This window comes from Eptesicus fuscus, chromosome 1 (assembly GCF_027574615.1).
Source record: "Eptesicus fuscus isolate TK198812 chromosome 1, DD_ASM_mEF_20220401, whole genome shotgun sequence".
NCBI lineage: Eukaryota > Metazoa > Chordata > Mammalia > Chiroptera > Vespertilionidae > Eptesicus > Eptesicus fuscus.
Window position 1 is genome coordinate 125754300 of NC_072473.1, and position 24280 is coordinate 125778579.

Here is a 24280-nt window from a genome sequence, read left to right on the forward strand (position 1 = left end):
AACCAGCGACCTGGTTCATAGGACAAAGCTCAACCACTGAGCAACACCAGCCAGATATTATTATTCTCATTTTAAAATACAATTTAGGCAGTGTCTTCCACTTGTGCTCCCTTCCTACCAGGTATGTGACTATTACAATACCCTATTCTCTTACAAATGGTTCACTTTAAAGGCCCTTTACTTGTCTGTAAACTAGAGGAAATAGCAGTCTCTCTCACACTGGGCTGTAGGGATGAAATAACACTACCTAGTGACTGGCATGTAGTTAGTTTTTATATAAATGTTAATCACTTATTACTATGTGTCCCCACTAAGTAAGGAAACTGACATTTAGCCTTTATTCATAAAGGGCCTGGCTCATGGTAGGCTTCGTGGGAGGGGGTGAAGCACTATTTCACTGGCTGGCACTCCAGTTCAAGCAAAGGCAGGAACAAACATTGTGTATGTAGACTATGAACTTTTTTAAAAAACGTATTTTTATTGATTTCAGAGAGGAAAAGAGAGGAGAGAGAGAGAGAGAGAGAGAGAGAGAGAGAAGAAACATCAATGATGAGAGGGAATCATTGATCGGCTGCCCTCCTGCACGCCCCACACTGGTGATCGAGCCCGCAACTGGGGCATGTGCCCTTGACCAGAATCGAACCCGGGACCCTTCAGTCCACAGACGGATGCTCTACCCACTGAGCAACCCAGCTAGGGCTAGACTATGAACTTTTGAAAATGTTTGAGCTGCGGTCGCGAGATTCTGATCAAAGATGGCTTTCAGGAAAGATTGGTGTGATGGATTAGAAGTCCCCTTCAAGGGTCGGCAAGCTCGCTGCTATGGTGGGACCAGAAAGGCACCGATGAAGCCCTGTGGTGGCACCTACGTCCTAGTTTTGCTTGCATCCGAGAGGGGATCAGGTCGCTGTGAAGGCCATTCTGGAGGGGGCTGCCGGTTCTGGGGTGGGAATGGAGTCCGATTTTGTCCCTGATTTCCAGGGTCCTCCAGCCCTGCTCCTCGTCCCCACTCCCCCAAATCCCCAAGATTCCTTTTCCCAGGAGTCCTTATTGGTTCTTCCCACACAGTCAGCTTCCCTCCGAGGCCCTCCCGGACCTGTCACTCACCTGCACGCAACCAATCAGCAGCCAGAGGTTGGGCCACTCGGAGAAGGGGCGGTTACTTCCTGCTTGCCCACCAATGTGCGTGCTCACAAGGGAGGGGCGGGCCTTGTGGTTGTGAGCGAGCCAATCACGGGCCCCCGGCGCCTGGCGGCTCCAGAAGCTGTTAGTCGCGCGCGAGCTTCCCCAAGATGGCGGTGGCTAGAGATGCCTGTGGCTTAGGAGAACTCGCTGCAGGGAACGGGCGGCGGCTGCACCTGGGCATTCCTGAGGCCGTGTTTGTGGTAAGAGACATGTTGGTCCTAGGCATCTTGATGCTAGGCCGAGACCCCTTCCGGCCGGGCGCACACCCTGGTCTTGACTGGGGGGAAGGAGTTGCGCTAAGGGATCCGGGAGAGCGCGCCGCATCCCCTCTTGCCCTCCGCCCATGTGTAGACTAAGCTGGGCTGGGATCCGCCGGGGGAAACGCAGTCCCAGAAGGACTGAGAGGAGATGGGGGCTTCGGGCGGGAAGACTTGGGAGCGGGGAGGTCCCTTACCCCCACCCCCTGCGCCAGGTTTCATCCTCCGCTGCCTGGAAAAGGGAGGCAGTGAGAGGCTTGAGTCTCAGCCTAGATGCGGGAGAGCCCGCCAGATAAAATGGTGACCTGGGATACAATGAGTAGGCAGAACATCTGGTGCTGGAAGTGTGAAAATAGGAAAGGAAACCTCCTCTGGTGAAGGAATGCAGTGTTTTGTTTCCTTGGAGATTAGGCTAAGGTGAGAATGTGAAGTCCTTGTTTGTTATGCTAAGGAATTGAGGCTCTATCCGGTAGGCAACGGGCTGTCACTAGGTGTCTAAATGAAGCCACGTTATAATCGCATTTGGCCTGGGGTACATCGTTCTAACAACTTAGTAATAAAATGTGTGGAGTTGAGAGAGGAGGCACGGAATGCAATTTGGAGGCTTCACAAAACAAAGAGGAAAAAGTAGATGCTGGGTCCGGAATCGAACCCAGGACCCTTCAGTTCACAGGCGGATGCTCTACCCACTGAGCAACCCAGCTAGTCCAAACAAAGAGGAAAAAGTAGATGCTTTCAATCTTGTTCTTCCATCAGGATGTTCTAGAAATAGTATTTGAAAACTGTTTGAATAATGAGAGAAAACCTGACTGGCCGTCCAGGCCAGTATTATGTCTTTTCCCACTCAGTTCTGGTTAAGCTACTATAAAGTCTTAATGGAATTTTCTCAACCTTTTGGATTGTATCTTATATTGCCTTGTCTCTTATCTTTTTGTTAATCATGTCTTACATCTTCAAAAGACCAGTTTCTTTTATTTGCATTACTTTTATATACACTGTATGTTGCATATTTGTGTTTGCTGATTCAATTGTGTAGTTATTCTCTTCAATTATTTTGCTTTTTCTCTCCCTGAGTGGTGCCATTTATTTCATTACATGTATCTCCCAGCTAATGGTAACAAGAGCTAACCTTTGTGGAGTGCCAGGCATTTTCCTAATGCTTTTACATAACTCTAGAGAAGGTGGTGCTGTTATCATGCCCATTTTGTAGATGATGAAACTGAGGCACAGAACCCGTGAGTAACGTGCCCCAAGCCACACAGGTGTGTAAATGAGTTACCCAGGATTTTAACTTGGGCAACCTGTGGGCTTCCAGAGCCTCTACTTACACATGCTCTGCCACGGGGAGACAGGGGAGGTATTTATCTTGCTCCCTGGCATTTTCTCCTGGTCCTAGCACAGTGCCTGACACATAGTATAAACTCATAACTAACGGTCACATTGCATTTCCACAGTGCCTTACATACCACATCATGGTGCTCAGCTATCGTTGACTTTACAAATCTATTTCAGGAGGATAAATTATCTGAGGGCTTTTTAAAGTCTTATCTTAAAATGCCCTTTCCCCCCCCCCTAAAATTGTTATTTTAAGAGTTAAAATTTCTACCGACATGATATAATAAGCCATCCAAGTTTTATGTAATTATTTTTACGTTCCTCAACTAATGAGAGTAGCATGGTATTTATTAGAGGAAGAACATTGCCTTCTAAATAGACCAGAGTTTGAATCCTGCCTCTTCTTCCCAATTGCTGTTTACTCTTGGATGTAATAAGTGTTAAATCTGATAGTGATCTTTTGGAAATCATATAAGACAAATATGTTATTTTCGTGTGTGTGTGTGTGTGAGTGTGAGTGTGAGTGTGTGTGTGTGTGTATTGATTTCAGAGAGGAAGGGAGAGGGAGGGAGAGATAGAAACATCAATGATGAGAGAGAATCACTGATTGGCTGCCTCCTGCATGCCCCACTACTGGGGATTGAGCCCACAACCTGAGCATGTGCCCTGACCGGGAATCGAACTGATCCATGCCGGCTGGGCACATCCCATCTTTTAACCAAGTCTTATGCTGCTATGGTTAATTCTCCTTGCTAGACTCTAATCTCCTAATAACATGTCCCATGTATTAGAAACTGACTTATTTCTCTTTCCTGCAGAGACTCTTCTAGGAAGATGGTATCTCCATTTTACATGCGCAACTCAATCATTGCCTCAGCTTCACCTTTTCGATTTCTTTTACTGCATCTCTAGTTTGATAGTTTCATAGTTCACTCCATTGCTGTGTTCCTCTTCCTTTTTCTTCTTGCTTTGCTTTGGCTAAAATATCCCCCTGTGATTAATAAGCATGGATAAGAATAATGATGTAAAGCCCTGGCCCGCTTGGCTCAGTGGATAGAGCGTCGGCCTGCGGACCGAAGGGTCCCAGGTTCAATTCCGGCCAGGGGCACGTGCCTGGGTTGCTGGCTCCATCCCCAGTGGGGGGCGTGCAGGAGGCAGCTGATCAGTGATTCTCTCTCATCATTGATGTTTCTATCTCTCTCTCCCTCTCCCTTCCTCTCTGAAATCAATAAAGAAATATATTTATTGGAAAAAAAAGAATAATGATGTAGAGATGCCAGAGACCATAGATTATTGGATTTAACTTACTTACAATGAAGGACCAGCAATGTAGGGTACATTTTTAAAATGCTGTTAGGTTTTACTGGTTCTGTTGGGCTTAATTATTCCTGTACAAAAGATTGTTCTGTTTGCCTTGTGAGTTTATTTTATTTCAACCACTTGATACTTACAGAGGTATTGTGGCTTGCCTTGGGAACCTAATGACCATATTTAGCATGATTTCTATGGTAGAACTTTCGAGTTAAGAATTTAAGTAATAAAATCAATAATCTTGGCATACAATCTGTTAATCATTTTGTGGCTAGGGCACATGACTGGGCAATGTGTTTGTTGGTAATTTTTATATTTATTAATAAGATCTCAGGGGGGATGCATAAAGCCAACAAGTTCATCATTCTTTCCCTATGCATAAATAAAAATAAAAAGAGGAAGGAGGAAGAGTAAATTAGCTACAAAGTGTATGTGCACTGCCCTGGCCAGTGTGGTTCAGCAGTTAGAGCATGGGCCTGTGGACCAAAGGGCCAAGGGTTTGATTCCTGGTCAAGGGCATGTACCTGGGTTGCAGTCTTGATCCCCGGCCCCCAGTCCCCAGACCCATCGGGCACATGCCAGAGGCAACCAATGGATGTATCTCTCACATCATGTTTCTCTCTCTCTCCTTCCCTCCCCTTGGGATGCCCTAGCTGGTTTCTCAGTGGTTAGAGTCTTGGCCCCTGGACTGAAGGGTCCCAGATTTGATCACTGGCCCCCATTCAGGGCATGTGCAGGAGGCAACCAATGGATGTGTCTCTCACATCCATGTTTCTCTCTCTCTCCTTCCCTCCCCTTGGGATGCCCTAGCTGGTTTCTCAGTGGTTAGAGTCTTGGCCCCTGGACTGAAGGGTCCCAGATTTTATCACTGGCCCCCATTCAGGGCATGTGCAGGAGGCAACCAATGGATGTGTCTCTCACATCGATGTTTCTCTTTCTCTCGAAATAAAAATCAATGGAAAAAATATCCTTGGGTGAGGATTAACAAAAAAACAAGCCTTGGGAGAAAAACTCAAGCTTTTTTTAAATGTGTTTTTTTAAAAATATATCTTTATTGATTTCAGAGAGGAAGGGAGAGGAAAAGAGAGATAGAAACATCAATGATAAGAGAATCATTGATTGGCTGCCTCCTGCACATCCCCCACTGGGGATAAAGCCCACAAACCAGGCATGTGCCCTTGGCTGGAATCGAACCCGGGACCCTTCAGTCCGCAGGCTGACACTGTCCACTGAGCCAAACCAGCTAGGGCTTCTTTTATGTTTTAAAAATAGAGCTAAAGAAGTAAAAAATCAGATTAGGCATGCAAATTCTAAAATTGTTTAAAAATATATTTTTATTGATTTCAGAGAAGGGAGAGGGAAAGATAGAAACATCAATGATGAGAATCATTGATCAGCTGCCTCCTGCACGGCCCCTACTGGGGATCGAGGCTGCAATCTGGGCATATGCCCTGACCAGGGAATCAAACTGTGACCTCCTGGTTCATAGGTCTGTGCTCACCCACTGAGCCATGCTGGCTGGGCTTAAAATTTGAAATGTATTATTTTTGATATTAAAGGAAGATGTGGATTCCTACATGAAACAGCCTGGGAATGAGACTGCGGATACAGTGCTAAAGAAGTTGGATGAACAGTATCAGAAGTATAAGTTTATGGAACTCAACCTTGCTCAAAAGAAAAGGAGGTAAGCATAGAAATTTCCAAGTTTTTAAAAAAGTTAATCATATATGACTTAAACTTTTAAAAAGTTGACATGTTTTTTTTTCAAGTTCCAGCTCTGATCTAAATACCTTTTATTGAAGTTCTATTTAGCAATCTTCTTCCTTAATGGTTAGTGCTTTTTATATCCTGTTTAAGAAATATTGGTCTCTTCCAAGTCCGTGAAGATATTCTCTTAATGCTTTATTCTTAAAGCTTTATTGATTTCTCATTCACATTGAGATCTATAATCCAGTTATTCAGAAGTATGTTGTGCTAAATTTCAAAGCAATTGTGGGATTTTCATACATGTTTCTTTGTCTTTTCCGCTTACTACAAATTGATAGTTGGATCTACTGTCTTGATCTTATTAAGGTTTTTTTGGCAACATTGCTTCATAAGTTTATTTATTGTTCTTCCATTAAGAGACATAGTATTTAGTTGTCCCTTTTTATGATACTCAAATGCCTAGATCCATTTATTATGAATTGCAAGAGGATGATGTTCTAATTCAGTTATTTCTTTTTTATTTATTAATAAGCTGGCATACTTCTATAAAAAGCATCCCCTCATGTGCTACTTGGGAAAAGTGGCTGAGGAAATCAGTTTACCTCTCAGTCTCTTTCCTTGCAGGAGTCTTAGCCCTGTAGTTCCTATCACCCCAGCAGCTCTCTGCTGCCTTCCAACAAAGAGGTGTATTTTCTCTGGCTCTTGGAGCCGTTAGAGGTGGGAGCGCTGGTCTGTTACCATCTTAACCTGAAATAATTTCTATCCTTTAAAAAAACCTTTTTCCTCTATTTTATTAGGTGCATGCAATCTGAGAATTATGTCATCTTGGTGAATTTAAGCCTATATAAATTTTATATAAGCATGTATAAAATTATGCTGATTGTGTTAAAATCTGTTTTGTTAGATACTTACAGCTACCCCAGCTTTTTTCTGGCTAATATTACTTGGTGTATCTTTTCCAATCCCTTTATTTTCAACCTTTTTATGATTTATATTTAAGGGTTTTCCATGTAAACAGCATATGGTTTATTGTTATTATATTCATCCTGTCTTTTTATATAAACAAATTATTGTTTTTAGATACTTTCAAGGTCATCTTCATTATAATTTGTCTATGTGTGGGGATAGCTTTCTTAACTTCTTAAATAACTATATTTGACCCTTGAGCAATGCAGGGGTTTGGGGTGTCGACCCCCCCTCTCCCCGCAGTCAGAAATCTGCGTATAACCTTTGACTATTAGTAGCCTACTGTTGACTGGAAACATTACTGATACATAGTGGATTAGCATATGTTTTGTATGTTATATGTATTATACATTGAGTCGCCAGACTATTATGATCTCTGAACGCATGATAATCTGGCCACTCAGTGTGTGTGTGTGTGTGTGTGTGTGTGTGTGTGTGTGTATGTGTATATATATATATATTAGAGGCCCGGTGCATGGGTGGGATCCGACCAGCCTGGCCAGGGGGAGGGGACATGGGCGGTTGGCTGGCCTGCCTGCTGGTCGAACTCCTGGTTGAGGGGACAATTTGCATATTAGCCTTTTATTACATAGGATATACACTGAGTGGCCGGATTATTATGCGTTCAGAGATCATAATAATCTGGCCACTCAGTGTATATTGTATTTGTACAATAAAGTAAGCTAGAGAAAAGAAAATGTTAAAATCATAAGGAAGAGAAAGTATGTATACAGTATTTATTTTAAAAATCCATGTATAAGTGGACCCACACAGTTCAAAACTCTATTCAGGGATCAACCGTGTATGTCAGCTTCCTGTAACTACTGTATGTATACGTCTGTGGCTTGCCTCTATCCATAGAGGATTTTACTTTGATTGGAACTGTGAATCTATACCAGCCTTGAACCACTTGAGTGCTGTTCCAAGTTCTTGAGCAAGTCAGGGGCCTAGGCTCAGGTCTATAGCTGGTATTGGCACCTGCCTTATGATGCCTACTTTTTGCCTGCCTTCTCACTGCTCAACTCGAAGCCTTTTCTTTTATTCTATTTTCCCTTTTATTTTATTTTTATTTATTTTTATTTTTTATTTTTTATATTTTTTTATTGATTTTTTACAGAGAGGAAGGGAGAGGGATAGAGAGCTAGAAACATCGATGAGAGAGAAACATCGACCAGCTGCCTCCTGCACACCTCCCACCGGGGATGTGCCCGCAACCAATGTACATGCCCTTGACCGGAATCGAACCTGGGACCTTTCAGTCCGCAGACCGACGCTCTATCCACCAAGCCAAACCGGTTTCGGCTATTTTATTTTTAAAAATATGTTTTTATTGATTTCAGAAGGAGGAAGGGAGAGGGAGAAACAGAAACATCCATGGTGAGAGAATCATTGATTGGCTGCCTCCTGCGTGCACCCACTGGGGATCGAGCCCACAAAACCTGGGCATGTGGCCTGACTGGGAATCGAACTGTGACCTGGTTCATAGGTTGACGTTATTCAACCACTGAGCTATTCAACTATTGAGCCACACCGGCCAGACCCTTTTATTTTTTTCTGAAATTCCCCTCACCTCTGTGATGTCAGCTATGTGTTTTTGCAGCAGATGGCTCTATGTAGCTTGAATACTAACCTTTTTCTTTGCATACGTTGCAAATCTTTCCTTGTAGTCTGTTATTTATCTTTAACTTTACCTTCAGCTATGTAAAATTTCTACAGTATTTCATAATTCTCTTGTGGCGATCTCTTTAATACATGAATCACATGCCTTTTATTTTTCTTTAACTGGAAATTTTGTGATTGTCATTTAAAAGTTGTTTTTTTTTTTTCCTATCATCTGTTAAATGTTTTTCTTCTCTCCTGGGATTGCCTGTTAATATGGATGTTGACACTTCCAATTCTGCCTTTCATTTCTTTTTATCATCTCTTCTCTTCTGCTGACTTTGTATTTCATTTGTGTTTTGGCAATTAGATGGATATCTGTGAGTCCTTTATTTCCACCATTATTAGATTTTCTATAACTAATCGTTTTGGTTGGTTCTTATTATATTTGCTTGTTTCTTCTTCATATTACCAATATCCTGTCTTTTCTCTTTGAGGTACTTTTAATACTTACTGTATAATGTTATTTTTAGTATTTAATTTTGTTTCATCTGATAGAGGTTGTTGAGTTTATTTTCTTTATTTAATTACAGTTGAGTTTATCAGATTACCATTTCTTTTCCCTGTCAGCTCATATTCTCTCAGGGATATTAGTTACTTTGGCCAGTAATGTATGTGGGGGTGGGAGTAATTTAAGTCCATCCTGGTTTGGAGGGGTAGGAAGAATGCTGCTGGCATTCAAATATAGGGCATGGCCACTAGACAAATGCTCCCTCTCCCTAACCAAGTAACTTGGCTTACAGGAATTCTCCTTTCCTTTGCCCTTGGCTCTCTTCACTGACAACACCCCTGGGTGTGGGAGTGGGGAATGGAGACTGCTGAGACCAGTACATACTTGTACTTATCTTCCCAGCTCCTCCTTTCCCTGGCCAATTCTACTGTTTTTCTACCCTGTAACAGTTATGGGGTAGGTATAGTGATTCACAGGGCAATTTAGAAGGAGAAAGTCCTTCCTTAGCCTACTCCGCCCCCCCCCGCCCCCATTGAAGACTTGGTCCACTTCCTTTCTAAGCTACTTCACTTCCCTACCTACTCCCAGGACCTAGAGATCTCCACTGTTCAAATAATAACAAAGACCAAGAACTGACCCAGTTGTCCATTACCAGGAGATTAGATAAGTTGCTTTGTATTCAGAATTGGATATTACACAGCAGTGAAAATGAATGAACAAGTCCTAGGGAACTAAATGAGGTTAAAAAGTAAACCCCCTAAAGTGCAGGAGATCGTTTTTATTGAGCTAAGAAACCAGTGAAGCGTATATTGTTTAGCGATTCACATGTATGTGATGAAGCGATTTGAAAAAGGATAAAGTGACTGTGAGCACACAGTTCAGGAGAGCCACTGTCTCTTGGGATGGAGAAAGGCGGGGAGGGATGTAGTGCTTGGACATGCACAGTGGCCTTGGCAGTCCGGTTCCTAAGTTGGCTGGGGCTGCAGCTGCTTGATTCATTAATGTGCTTCCTAATTTATGTATTACATACAATTTAGACATACAAAAATATATCATAGAAATAATTTACATGGCAAAAAACTCCATCTGAACATACTTGCGTTGTGTGTGTGTTAGATATTTTACAAATGAACACACCTAACTCTTTCTAACATTTAGGTCTGTGGGTCATTTTGACGTAATTTTTGTGAAGTGTATAAAGCCTGTGTCGAGATGTATTTTTGTGTGTGGATATCTAGTTCTAGGCTAGTAGTATTGCTGGTAGCTATTGATGTAACTTAACCTGTTGTATGTCATCAAACTCATCATGCCTATCATCATTTTTAAAAATTTCATCATTTAAAAATTTTTTTAAACAAATGACCTACCGTATTTTGTGGTGTATAAGATGACTTTTTAACCCAGGAAAATCTTCTCAAAAGTCTGGGGTCTTATATGCCGGAAAATACGGTACCTGTATCCCCAGCAAGCCGCTGTCCCAGTGCTGGAGCTGAGAGTGAGTACCGTATTTTCTGGCGTATAAGACCCCCGACTTTTGAGAAGATTTTCCTGGGTTAAAAAGTCGTCTTATACGCCGGAAAATACGGCATTTATAATTTAAAAGAGCATTTATCAACTTAAAGCATTTATCAAGAAAAAATTACCCAAAGCTTAAAAGAGTCACTTAAGTTATACTGTGTCATAATGTGGTGTGTTGCACAGTCAGGTGGATGTTGTACATTTCTTACAGTGTGACAAGTGTATGCCCTGAGACGCTGCCAGGGGACTTGGCTGGCATTTGGCTGACTGTGATGTATTTGTCTGTGCATTGAGTACTCGCCAGGAACAGCTACATGCAGCCCTGGAGAGGGAGTTGCTGGTTTCCAGTGGTTTCAAATTCAGAATATAATATTTGAATGCACGTTATTATTTTTTTTTAAATATATTTTATTGATTTTTTACAGAGAGGAAGAGAGAGGGATAGAGAGCCAGAAACATCGATGAGAGAGAAACATCGATCAGCTGCCCCCTGCACACCCCCTACTGGGGATGTGCCCGCAACCAAGGCACATGCCTTGACCGGAATTGAACCTGGGACCGTTGAGTCCGCAGGCCGACGCTCTATCCACTGAGCCAAACCGGTTTCGGCTGAATGCACGTTATTTTTAAAATTAATCCATTTAAAATGCAGTTTTGATCAGATGTGGAACCTCTGAATCATCTTTGTGGAATATGGTTTGCTCTTGAAATGTTAAGTAACGATGTGATGTCTGATAGAACAGGGCTTTGTGTACAATAGGTATTCTAGAAATACTGTTATCGTATCTAAATATGTTGGTAAATATTTATATCTTAAATATTTTGATAAACCTTATGAAATATCTTAAATATTTTATATTTGTAAATAGTCCTCAAGAACATATTCATAGAATAGGCAACGCTTGTAAGACTGTGTCCTGGTGTTTATGCTTGCTGCAAACCCCTAGGTTAACCTTTTTTCTTATTCACAGGCTAAAGGGCCAGATTCCTGAAATTAAGCAGACTTTAGAAATTCTGAAATACATGCAGAAGAAAAAAGTAAGTGCATTTTTGTTTATAAATGTGAGTGAATCAGGATACTTCAGAGATGCGTCTTTCTTGACTCTGCTCACTGGTACTTGATCTGTGCTGGGAGACCAGTCAGCCATCTCGACCACGTGTACTGATGTATGGACAGTGTGCTTCCATGATAAACGTGGTTTTGTGGCTTCCTCCCCCAAACCAGGTTTCATTCTAGGGCCCATACTTGGATTATTTTATTTCTATGTAGTTGCCAAATTTAAATGCAATTTGAAATTATTTCAGATACAAAAACAAGACGTTTTATTTTGCAGTAGCAGCATTGAAGGTTTTTTGTTGTTGTTACTGTTCTCCCCGAAAATAAGGAGGTAGTCCAAGACTTCTAGAGCTGGAAAGAATCTTAAACTTTATGTTTCAGATTCTCATTTCACAGCTGAGCATACAGTTACAGAGAAGTTCTTACCCAGTGTCACATAGCTAGTTGCTGGCAGAACTGGATTTGAGAATCTTCGGAGTCTTAATCCAATACTCATTAAATAAAAGAAATCTGTAAAAATTAGATTTCATAAGGATGTTGTATTAAAAGGTTATATGATTTATTACTTGACTAGTAGAATAACTGCATTTCTAGTACATTATTTTATGTCAGTGAACTTGGTAAGATTTCAGAACTGGTTGGTTGGGCATGAAACACTGATTAAGTAAGAATAATAGCTAACCCTTTTGTAGTGCCTGCTCTGTACCTGGCACTGGTGTGTGTGTGTGTGTGTGTGTGTGTGTGTGTGTGTGTGTGTTCGCACGCACGCTCTGCTTGTGATGGCCTTCAGAGGTGTGGGGACTATTATCCATATTTTACACATGAGGAACCTGAGACACAGAGGTTAAGTGATATGCCGAATTTACACAGGTGGTAGGCAGTTGAACCAGAATCCATGTCCAGCCATCTGGCTCCAAGCATTCATTTATTTTACCACTATACTTAGTTTGCATGATGGTGCTGTTTTTTATTTTTATTTTTTAAAATATATTTTTATTGATTTCAGAGAAGAAGGGAGAGAGAGATAGAACCATCAGTGATAAGAGAGAATCACTGATTGGCTGCCCCCTGCATGCCCCCTGCTAGGGAGCAAGCCCGCAACCCGGGCATGTGCCCTGACTAGGAATCGAACCGTGACCTACTGGTTCATAGGTTGATGCTCAACCACTGAGCCACACCGGCCAGGCACATGATGGTACTGTTTTAAATGGCTTAGATTCATCTGTGAGCTCTCTCCTTTATGACCTTGGCATTAAACTCGCCTGCTTATAGTACTGTCATTTTTTTTTTTAAGGAGTCCACCAATTCAATGGAGACCAGATTCTTACTGGCAGATAACCTGTACTGCAAAGCTTCAGTCCCTCCTACCGATAAAGTGTGTCTGTGGTTGGGGGTAAGTAAGTATAATAGCCACAGCTTTATTGGCTGACATTGTTTTCCCAGCACAGCAGTATTGTTTGAGCTACGTAAATGCTTATCTCCTTTTGGTCGTTGAAGGAAGGGGTGGGATTCGGGCGGTCCATATTAGAAATTGACTGAAACTAGGAGTGTGATGAAGATTGTTCCAAAAACCTGCGCAAGTCTCTCCCAAACAAACACAACTGACCAAACCCTACTTCCCTTCAGCTACTGCTTTATCTCTTATACGTAACGGAAGGCGGAGTAATAGAAGGAACTGCTGAACCTCAGATAAATGTTCCTTCCCAATAGGCATTTATAAGTTCTAGAGAGATCTCTCTAAACTTAGGAGGGGGGAAGATTATTATAAAAAAAAACTCTTGAGGTTAGAGTTCAATTTTTAAACCATACACTTCAATTTTAGATGATTTCATTGACCTTGCTTTGATGTTTCCTTTATTACTCCTCTCAGTCCCCTAACCAAGCCATTCCTGACTGTCTAGCTCAGTGGTTGCCAACCTTTCGGACCTCACGGACCACCAGTGGTCCGCGGACCACCAGTTGGTGACCGCTGGTCTAGCTAGCCATCCATAGGTCTTGTTAGCTCAGGCAAGTTCCCATACAAAAATAGAAAGTCAAGTGTACTGCTCCCAGCTTTCCCCACTGAGGACTTCCCCTTGCTGCTGTTTTGTGGACTCACCCCTGAGAGAGACCTATGAAAGGTGGACAGTTTAGTACACAGAAACTCCCCTCTCTGTCCCTTCGTTCCTCCTCCTGGTTTTTGTTGATTGTAATATTTTCAGAGTTGGTACACTTAATTCTATACAATCATTCCCACATTTGTTGAGTTTTACTTCTGCAAGTGGAACAGCTATTCACCACGTAACTCAAATCCTAGGGGTCATTCACCTTGGTTTCTCTTTCCCTCCACCCACATCCCATCAGCAGGCGGGGATGAGATGATTCCATACATTAGCCTGGGACAACAGGGAACTCTGGTAAGAATTACGGCTGGAGCCCACCTGACATCTCACACTAGGGTGAATTCCACATGGATCACATACTTACTCGAAGTGCTGACACCAGCAAAGTTTAGGCCAACTCCGAGATGACTTGTTTTGTAACCCTGAAATAGGAATGGTTTTTTTAGGCCACAAAGGTCGGAAATCGTAAGTCAAAAGACAACGGACAGGAAACTCATATTGCAGCAAAGCACTAAGCGGTTTGCAGGGGGACTTGGAGTTGTGTTTTGGGCATGTCAGTCTCTAGACGCCTATTAGACCGTCAAGTGCAGAGGCTGATAAGGCAGCGTTTGAGGAGTGGCTCAACTGAGGAGAAATTCTTGGCACAGCGTACTTCCTGAAGAACGATTGATGTTTTTTGGCATGAATGAAGTGTTTTTAAATGTAGTATCTGAATTTTTATGCAGTTTTCTAATTATCATGGATTGCCTTATTCAGTCGGTATTTTTGCAGCACCTACTTTGTGCCAAACACTTTCATTTTGTCTCATTTGATGCTTACAGTAATCCTGTGAGTGATTTTTAAATTCCATTTATCCGATGAGGAAAGTTGTTCAGGAAATGCTTGGTGGTAAGTCAGGTGATAGGAGGAGTTCGGAGCTGGGAAAGGTATGGTTCCCCCCTCCATGATGCATGCACCCCAAGTGTTGGCAGTAACACCAGCTCTTGAGAATCCCAGACACAGTCACCTTGCCTGCACCCCTAACATCTGTGTTGGAGGTAGAAGGGGGACAGTAAAAACTAGCTATTTTTCTTATTGAATCAAACATAGATGTATTGGAAAACTTTTAGACTGCTGTATCTTAACCTCAGAAACAGCTATTTAAATGGATTCAAATGTAACACTATTTAGTGTCATGATGGAAAGGTAGGATTTGGTATCTAAACATATTGGTTTTTATCCTAATTCTCCCATTTACTTACTAGCTATGCAAACATAAGCAACCTAACCTTTCAACCTGCTTTCTTAACTGTAAAGGTGAAAATAACTTGCCTTATCAGGGTTGTTACTAGGAGTAAATGATATAATGTATGTAAATATATTCTCTCACCCAGGGGTCAATAAACTTTTTTTTTTAGAGAGAGTGAAGGGAGGGAGGAGGGGGAGGAAGGGGGAAAGAGAGAGAGAGAGAGAGAGAGAAACATCAACATGAGAGACACATCGAATGGCCGCCTCCCGCACGCACCCTGACCCTGATTGGGCCGGGGTCAAACTTGCAACCATGTATGTGCCCTTGACTGGGAATTGAACCCAAGACGCTTTGGTCCGAGGACTGATGCTCTAGCCACTGAGAAAACTGGCCAGGGCTCAATAAACTTATAAAAGGTCAGAGAGTAAATGTTTTTGGTTTTGCAGACCACTTGGTCACTGTCACAACTACTCAGCTCTGACACTGTGGCTTGAAAGCAGAAGTGCGTGGAGGGTAGCTGGGTTCCAATAAAACTTAAGACAAAAGGCAGCCACCTGGATTTCGCCCAACCCCTGCTCTAACCTATAAAGCACTATGTAAATGTTCAGTAATTCTCATGACTTGCTCTCTTTCTCTCAGGCTAATGTAATGCTTGAATATGATATCGATGAAGCTCAGGCATTGTTGGAAAAGAATTTAACAACTGCCACAAAGAACCTGGATTCTCTTGAGGAAGACCTTGACTTTCTTCGAGATCAATTTACTACCACTGAAGTCAGTATCCTTTCTTAACAAGAAGCAAAGGGAGGGAAGGGTAAAGATGTTTTTAATGTTCTTACTTATATTGCTTAAATGAGAAGAATGTCCTTATTCTTAGACCAATCAGTCTTAGACCCAAGAGTCCCGCCAGTGACTCTTTCTGCCCTGACCCTCCCCCAGTGCAGCCCAACTTTTGCATCATCTCAATCAGTTATTCTCTCCCCCTTCCCCAAAGTGCCACGCCCTTTGCTTTTCCTCACTTTGTTCCTCCTGCCTGGAATGATTTCCTCCTATTATCTGGGTTACTTTAAAAAAATGTTTTTATTGATTTCAGAACGGAAGAGAGAGGGAGAGAGAGATAGAAACATCATTGATGAGAGAGAATAATTGATTGGCTGCCTCCTGCACGTCCCACACTGGGGATTGAGCCCACAACCCATGGGCACGTGCCCTGACCGGGAATTGAACCGTGACCTCCTGGTTCATGGGTCGCCGCTCAACCACTGAGCCACACTGGCTGGCCATACCTGGCTTACTTTTTATCCTTCATATTTCAGCACAAGCATCAGAACATTTCTGAACATTTTCTGACCCTCTCAGGGCGTTTTGTTGTTCCTCTGGGCTTACTTAGCACTTGGCACATAGTTCTTCATTTGTTTTTCATGTCAGACTTCGAGTTCTTCAAGTAGAGAAGCTGTACTTTCTCTCTCTCCTCCACAGTATGTAGCACCTGGCAGGCATTGAGTGCTTGGGTGAGGGAAGGCAGGCCTGTTTGAGGCCCAGAGCAGGGATGGTGTGTGACTTGAATGTAAAGACTTCATCTAGACCAGTGGTTCTCAACCTTTCTAATGCCGCGACCCTTGAATACTGTTCCTCATGTGGTGGTGACCCTCAACCATAAAGTTATTTTCGTTGCTACTTCATAACTGTCATTTTGCTACTGTTATGCATCGTAATGTAAATATCTGGGTTTTCCGATGATCTTAGGCGACCCTGCTAGCGGTTCTCAACCTGTGGGTTGTGACATTAGAACCGCTGCTGTAGAGCCTAAGACCATCGGAAAACACAGATATTTACATTAGGATTCATTAACAGTAGCAAAATGACAGTTATGAAGTAGCAACGAAAATAACTTTATGGTTGGGGGTCACCACAACATGAGGAACTGTATTCAAGGGTCGCGGCATTAGAAAGGTTGAGAACCACTGGTCTAGAGAAAAAAATCCCTGTATAAAATTCCCAGAAGGTAACATAGGAGCAAATCTAGATGACTTTGAATATGATGATGACTTTGTGGATACAATACCAAAGTCACTATTCATGAAAGACGTATTTGCTATGTGAGGGCCTACACAGGTGCTGCTTGTAGAAAGGAAAAGATGTAGGTGCTTAATAATTTTTTTTTTTTTTGGTGCTTAATAAATTGAGTGACTGTTCTGTTAAAGGGAAGGGTAAAATTATTGATAATTGTACTAATTTAAATATTACATATTAGATAAGGGGCTGTCTTTAAAACTGTTGACAGTGTCAAGCACATATATGTTAAATGTAATGCCACAATTGATTATATATGCTAAACAGTTGCTGATTTGACACCTTGACTTCATTTCGGTGGAATTTAGTGCCAGTATTTTCGTAGCAAATGATATTATAGCAAGATGGCTCACAACACTACTTGTCACCAGTATTTTGTGTGTGTGATTTCTGTCTTTGATTCAGTGTGTATGCATACCCAGTCACTGCAAATGTTATCTTTAGAATTGCACTTGCATTTTCTTTAACAATTCTTGCAGATATGGCCAGGGTTTATAATTGGGACGTAAAAAGAAGAAACAAAGATGATTCCGCCAAGAACAAAGCATAATTCTGGCAATGAAAAATGTGGTTCATTTTTCCAAACGTGTTCTTTTAAATATTCCAAGGTTTATTCTTAAAGGTTGACATTAGTTTGAATGTTTTTTTTAAACAGTAAGAATGATAATTAAAACTTTAAAAAGAGATAAACACCAACACCATTTTATTTATTTATGAAAACAAAAGTAGTTCCAAATATTTTATGGAATTAGCAGTATTTTTTATTTTTTATTTGCATTTCCAACATAGTAAATGCTACTTTCATCATTTTTTTTTGTTTGTTTATTATAAGAAAAGTCTTAATTGAAATGGCTGAAAACTGATGTATGCTGTGGAGGCTGAATTCAGGACACTTAAGCACAGTTTACTTTTTCTTTATTAAATGATGTTACTCTCATTTAAATATTTGCAGACTTGCTTTTCTTCAGCACATGTGGGGCTTTATGGTCCTCTGTTGCTGTTATTTATTATAATATTCTGTACTTTACAGGAAATGGTCATTTGCCTTCTAAGTTTTAAGAGGGCTATTAAGACAACACTTTTTCCTGTCCTCTGTCAGTGCACAGTGTCTTTGCAATGCCAACATAAAGATTTCAGCCAATATGAAATAACAAAATTACCCACTCAAAACTCTTGGCCAAGGTGATTTTGTATTTCTTAATTCTCCAAAAGCAGCTGAACAAAAATATTAAGATTAAAAACAACGGTTGAAAAGACTTGTGTGTTTTTTTGTTTTATTCATGTTAAAACCTTATAGGAATAGTAGTGGGTGTTACAGATTCTGGTAAAAACACAAATGTATTATTCCATTTCCATTACTTGTACAATGTTTTGTACTTGTATTTCGTGTTATTAAAACAGTGAAGTTAAAACTGGCATGACACCTTTTTCATGTCATTCTTTCTCAAGTTAACATGGGTCTTTTCACATACTCGTAAAGTTTATTTACTTGTACATATAACTTGCATGTCCTAAGAACTTCTGATGTTTGTAGAAAAAAATATAAAATCCCTTTGGAAGGATGGCAGATAAGCAAACAATTGAGAAGTTAAATCTGCAAGGTACCAAAGTTCCTTGAGTCAGTTTTTCTTCCATAATTTTAAATTTCCATGCTTTAGAATTTTTTTTTAATATATTTTATTGATCTTTTACAGAGAGGAAGAGAGAGGGATAGAGAGTTAGAAACATCGATGAGAGAGAAACATCGATCAGCTGCCTCTTGCACACCCCCTACTGGGGATGTGCCTGCAACTAAGGTACATGCCCTTGACCTGAATCGAACCTGGGACCCTTCAGTCGGCAGGCCGACGCTCTACCCACTGAGCCAAACCGGTTTTGGCCATGCTTTAAAATTTGAGGTTTATAAACATATTGCAATATTAAAAGTGCTACTTTTCCCCAAACTTTACTATGGTAAGAATATTGGTATAAAATGTTTTTGATAATATTAGTACTGGAATGATTTGCTCAGATATTTCTTAATTTAAGTCCATGAAAATGGAAATAATGAATTTTTGGGTATTCCAGGCAATAAAAAGAGACACAGCTCTTTAGAAATATATATATATACACTAGTGACCCCGTGCACGAAATTTGTGCACATTAAAAGGGAATTAATTAGAGGAAATATTTTAATACTGCTATTTGCCCTTTCTCTATAATAGAAGTGTCAGAGATGAAAGAAACTTAGTAAAATGTATTTGAAAATCTTCCTCCTGTCAGAGTCTGGGGCATGCCACAGGAACCAGAGTCAAGTCCCCACCCACCCACGTGCACCTTGAAATCTTGAGAGACCCAGACCCGGCGGGCCCCACCCCCATTGGGCTAGATCCAGACCCAGCCGGCCCCACCCCCATCAAGCCCCGCCAGTTGGGGAGCGAGGCCTCAGGTTGCCTGGCCCAGTGCCAGGGAGGGGGGCATGGCCTCAGGTCCCCATCAAGCCCTGCCAGGCAGGGGGTGCAGCCTCAGGTTCCCCGGCCCAGTGCCGGGGCGTGGTGCGTGGCCTGAGGTCCTCCGGCCCAGGCTGGGGCAGGGGGCATGACTCGAGGTCCCCCATCAAGCACCACTGGGTGGGGGGCTCGGCCTCAGGTCCCCTGCCCCAGCCCAGCGCCACACAGCCTCAGGTCCCTGCTGATTGCTTGTTTAGGCTCCTTAGGGAACTCGGCCTCTGCTGTGGGTGGAGCCATCTTGTGTTACAGAATCCCTGCCTCTGCTGTGGGTGCAGCCATTTTGTTACAGTGTGGTGGTCAATTTGCATGTTCCCTCTTTATTAGATAGGATACCTAGTATGTTGAGGAATGGTGTTAGGCTCTGTTAATTAAGTAAAAGAAAGATATTTAAATTCTGCCTTAGCCAGATCATTTCTCATTGTAATGGTTTACATTTTCAGAATAACATAGCCAACCTGATTTGATGTATTTTCAAGCTTAATCTGAATAGTAGCATAATATACCTAGGGAGGGGAAAAGGATTAACTACAAAACTTGATACTGAGTAACAAATATGTTGGAAATGTAACTGAAATTTAACTATTTTTGCATTATAAAACTGAGGTTTGTTTTAGAAAATGGAAAAGATTTTAAGTTTCACTTGTAGTCTCCCTTAATATTCTGTCTTCCATTTCTTTTTCTATGCATAGTTTTTTTAAATTTATTTTTATTTTAAAAATATATTTTATTGATTTTTTACAGAGAGGAAGGGAGAGAGAGAGAGAGTTAGAAACATCGATGGGAGAGAAACATTGATCAGCTGCCTCCTGCATACCTCCTACTGGGGATGTGCCCATAACCAAGGTACATGCCCTTGACTGGAATCAACCTTGGACCTTTCAGTCTGCAGACCAATGCTCTATCCACTGAGCCAAACCTACAGGGCTATGCATAGTTTTTTAAAATAACTTAAATATTTTTTTTCTCTGATTTTTATCCATTCTTTACTTAACATGGAATTTACTTATTATATAGTGCTATTACATTAACATACTAGTTTCATAGTTGAAGTCTAATGTAGTAGACTGTGATTCACAGACATTTGGGTGGTTTTAAATTGTTTTCTCTATTTAAGTAACAAAGAATTCACTTTACATTTTTATATAGGGCTTTTTCTTGTATTTAAGATTTTCCCCCCTGAGATTAGATTACCAAGAAAATGTAATTATGGTGTTAACGATTACAGCATTTTATTTTCTGGGGTTAACAGAGTAGTTTTGTGAGAAGCAACAGCAGGGGCTGATAGAAAGTGCAGTTCATTCCCACCGCCTACCCTCTACCATACAGACACGGATGGCCTTATCCAAACTGCATAGCCAGAGTGAGATCCAGCTCCTGAATTTCCCCTCTCTGTACCATGATGCCTTGCTCCTTTATGACTAAAATTGGTAAAAATGTTGACTTAAGTTCAATCCTTTAATGAATGAATACTCTTCTTTGTCTGTATGTTTGCTGTTCTCTGCCCTAATCTTCAGTGATACCTTTAAGGGTCTTAAGCCATTTCTTAAAGGTTTAGTTATCTTGGTTGGTTCTAATCTCATACCCTTTTGATAGCCATGTCTGTGCCTCTTTGGTATTAAGGTGGAATTGTGCCATCTCTGAAGACACTGCCAACACCCATCACAGCTGCACATTTAAACTCCCAGGACCTGGATAGGCCATGTCTGACACCAGTTGACTCTGAAGGACACGAGACAGGCAAGACACCATGCCAGGGGGCAGCTTTAGGCACAGTTCTGTGGGAATTCTGGCAGCAGTCCTCACAAACTACACAGATGGGTGCAGGAGCCCCAGGCTTAGAAGCCCGAAGGGACCACTACCTCCTGGAAAAATCCCCCGTGCATAGCATCCTCATATCCTGGCCAGGGACAGGTCCCAAGAACACCAGGTGCACTGCACTGGGAAGCCAGAGCTGTGGCTCCCAGCAAGTGTTTACGACCACTGACAGCCCTCCCGGCTTGGACACAAGGTGCCACCCAGGGCAGTGGTCGGCAAACTCCTTAGTCAACAGAGCCAAATATCAACAGGACAACAATTGAAATTTCTTTTGAGAGCCAAATTTTTTAAACTTAAAACTTCTTCTAACGCCACTTCTTCAAAATAGACTCTCCCAGGCCGTGGTATTTTGTGAAAGAGCCACACTCAAGGGGCCAAAGAGCCGCGTGTGGCTCGCGAGCCGTGGTTTGCCGACCACTGACCCAGGGCATGTTCCCTGAATCAAGTTCACCTGGTCACACAGCTGATGGTCCATCTTCATCAGGTTTCCAGGGGCAACCGAGCTAGAAAGCTAACCCAAGGTCACTTGGTCACCTTGAAAGGAGGAAGGGGTTTGGAACACCTCTCTCTTGTAGCTTGTTGAACCTTGCATAATCATGGCCCAGTTTTTACAATGGTTTACTTTTTCCAGTTCCTTTTACATAAGGCCCCTTGGCTAATAACTGCCTCCGCCAAAAAAAAAAAAATATATATATATATATATATATAGTAATAATCATATATTTTCAAGGGCCAGAGGGAAGCTTTTCTGTCCGTGTTAGGTAAAAATAAGGCATCAGCCGGGAAGTCCAAGTAGTTAGTCTCCAAAGTTTCATAATTACACAATGGGTTGGAGAGCTTTTATCTTCTTGACTCAAAAACCAAGTGATGCCATAATTTTAGACTATTAGTCATTATAGAATGACTTTTTAGAATTGTGGCCAAAATTGATTAAATTTCTCATGCTTATACTTTTTATTTTGATACTTTATAATTACAACCAGCGTCATAAAGGAGATGGGCCTGCTGATTAACCGTATTTCCTACATATTAGTACTCTGTACAAATTGTGAGAAGGAACCATTTAAAAAAATATTATATATCCTATATAATAAAAGAGTAATATGCAAATTGACCATCACTCCAAGACACAAGATGGCCGCCCCCATGTGGTCAAAGATGGCTGCCACAAGATGGCTGGCAGGGAAGGGCAGTAGTGGGCAGTTCGGGGTGACCAGGCTGGCAGAGGAAGGCAGTTGGGGGAGACCAGGCCAACAAGGGAGGGCAGTTGTGGGGGAAAAGGACTGCAGGGGAGGGCAGTTGGGGGGGACCAGGCCTGCAGTGGAGAGCTGTTGGAGGGGACCCAGGCCTGCAGGGGTGGGCAGTTGGGGGGGACCAGGCCTGCAGTGGAGGGCTGTTGGGGAGGACCCAGGCCTGCAGGGGAGGGCAGTTTTGGGCTATCAGGCCAGCAGGGAGGGCAGTTAGGGGTGACTGGGCCAGCAGGGGAGGGCAGTTGGGGGCAACCAGGCCTGCAGGGGAGGACAGTTAGGGGCAATTGGGCTGGCAGGGGAGCAGTTAGGCGTTGATCAGGCTGGCAGTAGAGTGGTTAGGGGGTGATCAGGCTGGCAGGCAGAAGCGGTTAGGGGCAATCAGGCAGAGTCAGGTGAGCGGTTAGGAGCCAGCAGTCCTGGATTGTGAGAGGGATGTCCGACTGCCCATTTAGGTCCGATCCCTCAAGCGGTCCCAGATTGGAGAGGGTGCAGGCTGGGCTGAGGGACAACCCCCCCCCATGCACGAATTTAGTGCACCGGGCCTCTAGTATATATATATATATATATATATATATATATATATATATATATATATATTATATTGATTGATTTCAGAGAAGAAGGGAGAAGGAAAGAGAGATAGAAACATCAATGATGAGAGAGAATCATGGATCGGCTGCCTCCTGCATGCCCTACACTGGGGATCGAGCGACCTGACTGGGAATTGAATGGAGACCTCCTGGTTCATAGGTTGATGCTCTACCACTGAGCCACGCTGGCAAATGTCCCCTTTTTATAAGGACACCAGTCATTTGGATTAGGGGTCTACCCTACTCCAGTATGACCTCATCTTAACTATTTACATATGCAAAGACTCTATTTCCAAATAAAGTCACATTCACAGGTACTAAGGGTTAAGACTTCAGCATAGTTTCTTGGGGAACACAATTCAACCCTTAATAGTTGCTATGCACTCAGCTACCACCCTGGTCCAAGTCACCAACATGTCTCCCCTGGCTCATGGCAACACCTCCTGATTGCTCCCTGCTTCCACCTTTGCCCTCCTTCAGTCCATACTCTACTTTAACTTTTTTAAAAAATCCTTACCCAAGGACATTTTTCCATTGATTTTTAGGGAGGTAGGGGGAGAGACAGAAACATCAATGTGAGAGAGACACATCAATTGGTTGCCTCCTACACTCACCTGGACCAGGGCATGGGATTGAGCCTGCAACCCAGGTTCATGCCCTGGATGGGAATGGAACCTGGGACCCTTCAGTTTGCAGGCCAATACTCTATCCACTGAGCCAAACTGGCCAGGGCCTTTGGTCCATACTCTAAAGCAGTGGTCACCAACCGGTGGTCCGTGGACCACTGGCGGTCTGTGAGTTCCTAAAGGTTGCCGACTGCTGCTCTAAGGAAGCCAGAGGAGAGGGATCTTGGTACAATGTAAGTCAGAGCAGGTGTATCTTGCTCAAAACTTCCTAGTGCCTCCCATCTCACTTAGAGCAAGACACACTCCTTAAAATGGTCGACCAAATGCTACTCAATCAGAGTCCCCCACTCCCTTTCTAAACTCATTTTCATAAGATGGCTTCCAATCTCTTCATTTATCCCCTAACATTCTTCCCCTTGTGCATTCGGCTCCAGCACACCTGTCTCTCTGCTCTTCCTGGAATGAACTTGTTTTGCTCCTATCTCAGGACTTTTCCACTTGTTCTCTTTTTCTGGAAAGTGCATCCTAGGAATCTACAGATAGCTACATGGCTCACTCCTCAACGAGGTTGTGAGGTTGCCACTCAAATGTAACTTCATAAATAAGCTTCAGCCCTAGCCAGTTTGGCTCAGTGGGGGAGGGCAGTTAGGGGCAATTGGGC

The 24280-nt window shown here is 42.4% G+C and overlaps 1 protein-coding gene across 1 annotated transcript; it reads left to right on the forward strand.

Moving 5' to 3' along the window:
* The first annotated feature begins 1268 nt into the window (after positions 1 to 1268).
* On the forward strand, positions 1269 to 17474 carry VBP1 (VHL binding protein 1). Its single transcript, XM_008159519.3, has 6 exons — positions 1269 to 1385; positions 5648 to 5772; positions 11361 to 11427; positions 12741 to 12839; positions 15416 to 15554; positions 17329 to 17474. Exons 1-6 carry the CDS (start codon positions 1293 to 1295, stop codon positions 17397 to 17399), a joined length of 594 nt encoding a protein of 197 aa, XP_008157741.1. The 5' UTR covers positions 1269 to 1292; the 3' UTR covers positions 17400 to 17474.
* Positions 17475 to 24280: the final 6806 nt, after the last annotated feature.

Coding starts and splice junctions, on each gene's coding strand:
- VBP1 (XM_008159519.3), top strand. CDS start 1,293: ATGGCGGTGGCTAGAGATGCCTGTGGCTTAGGAGAACTCGCTGCAGGG. Junction 11,428..12,740: donor AATACATGCAGAAGAAAAAA/GTAAGTGCATTT, acceptor TTTTTTTTTAAG/GAGTCCACCAATTCAATGGA. Junction 12,840..15,415: donor AAGTGTGTCTGTGGTTGGGG/GTAAGTAAGTAT, acceptor TCTTTCTCTCAG/GCTAATGTAATGCTTGAATA.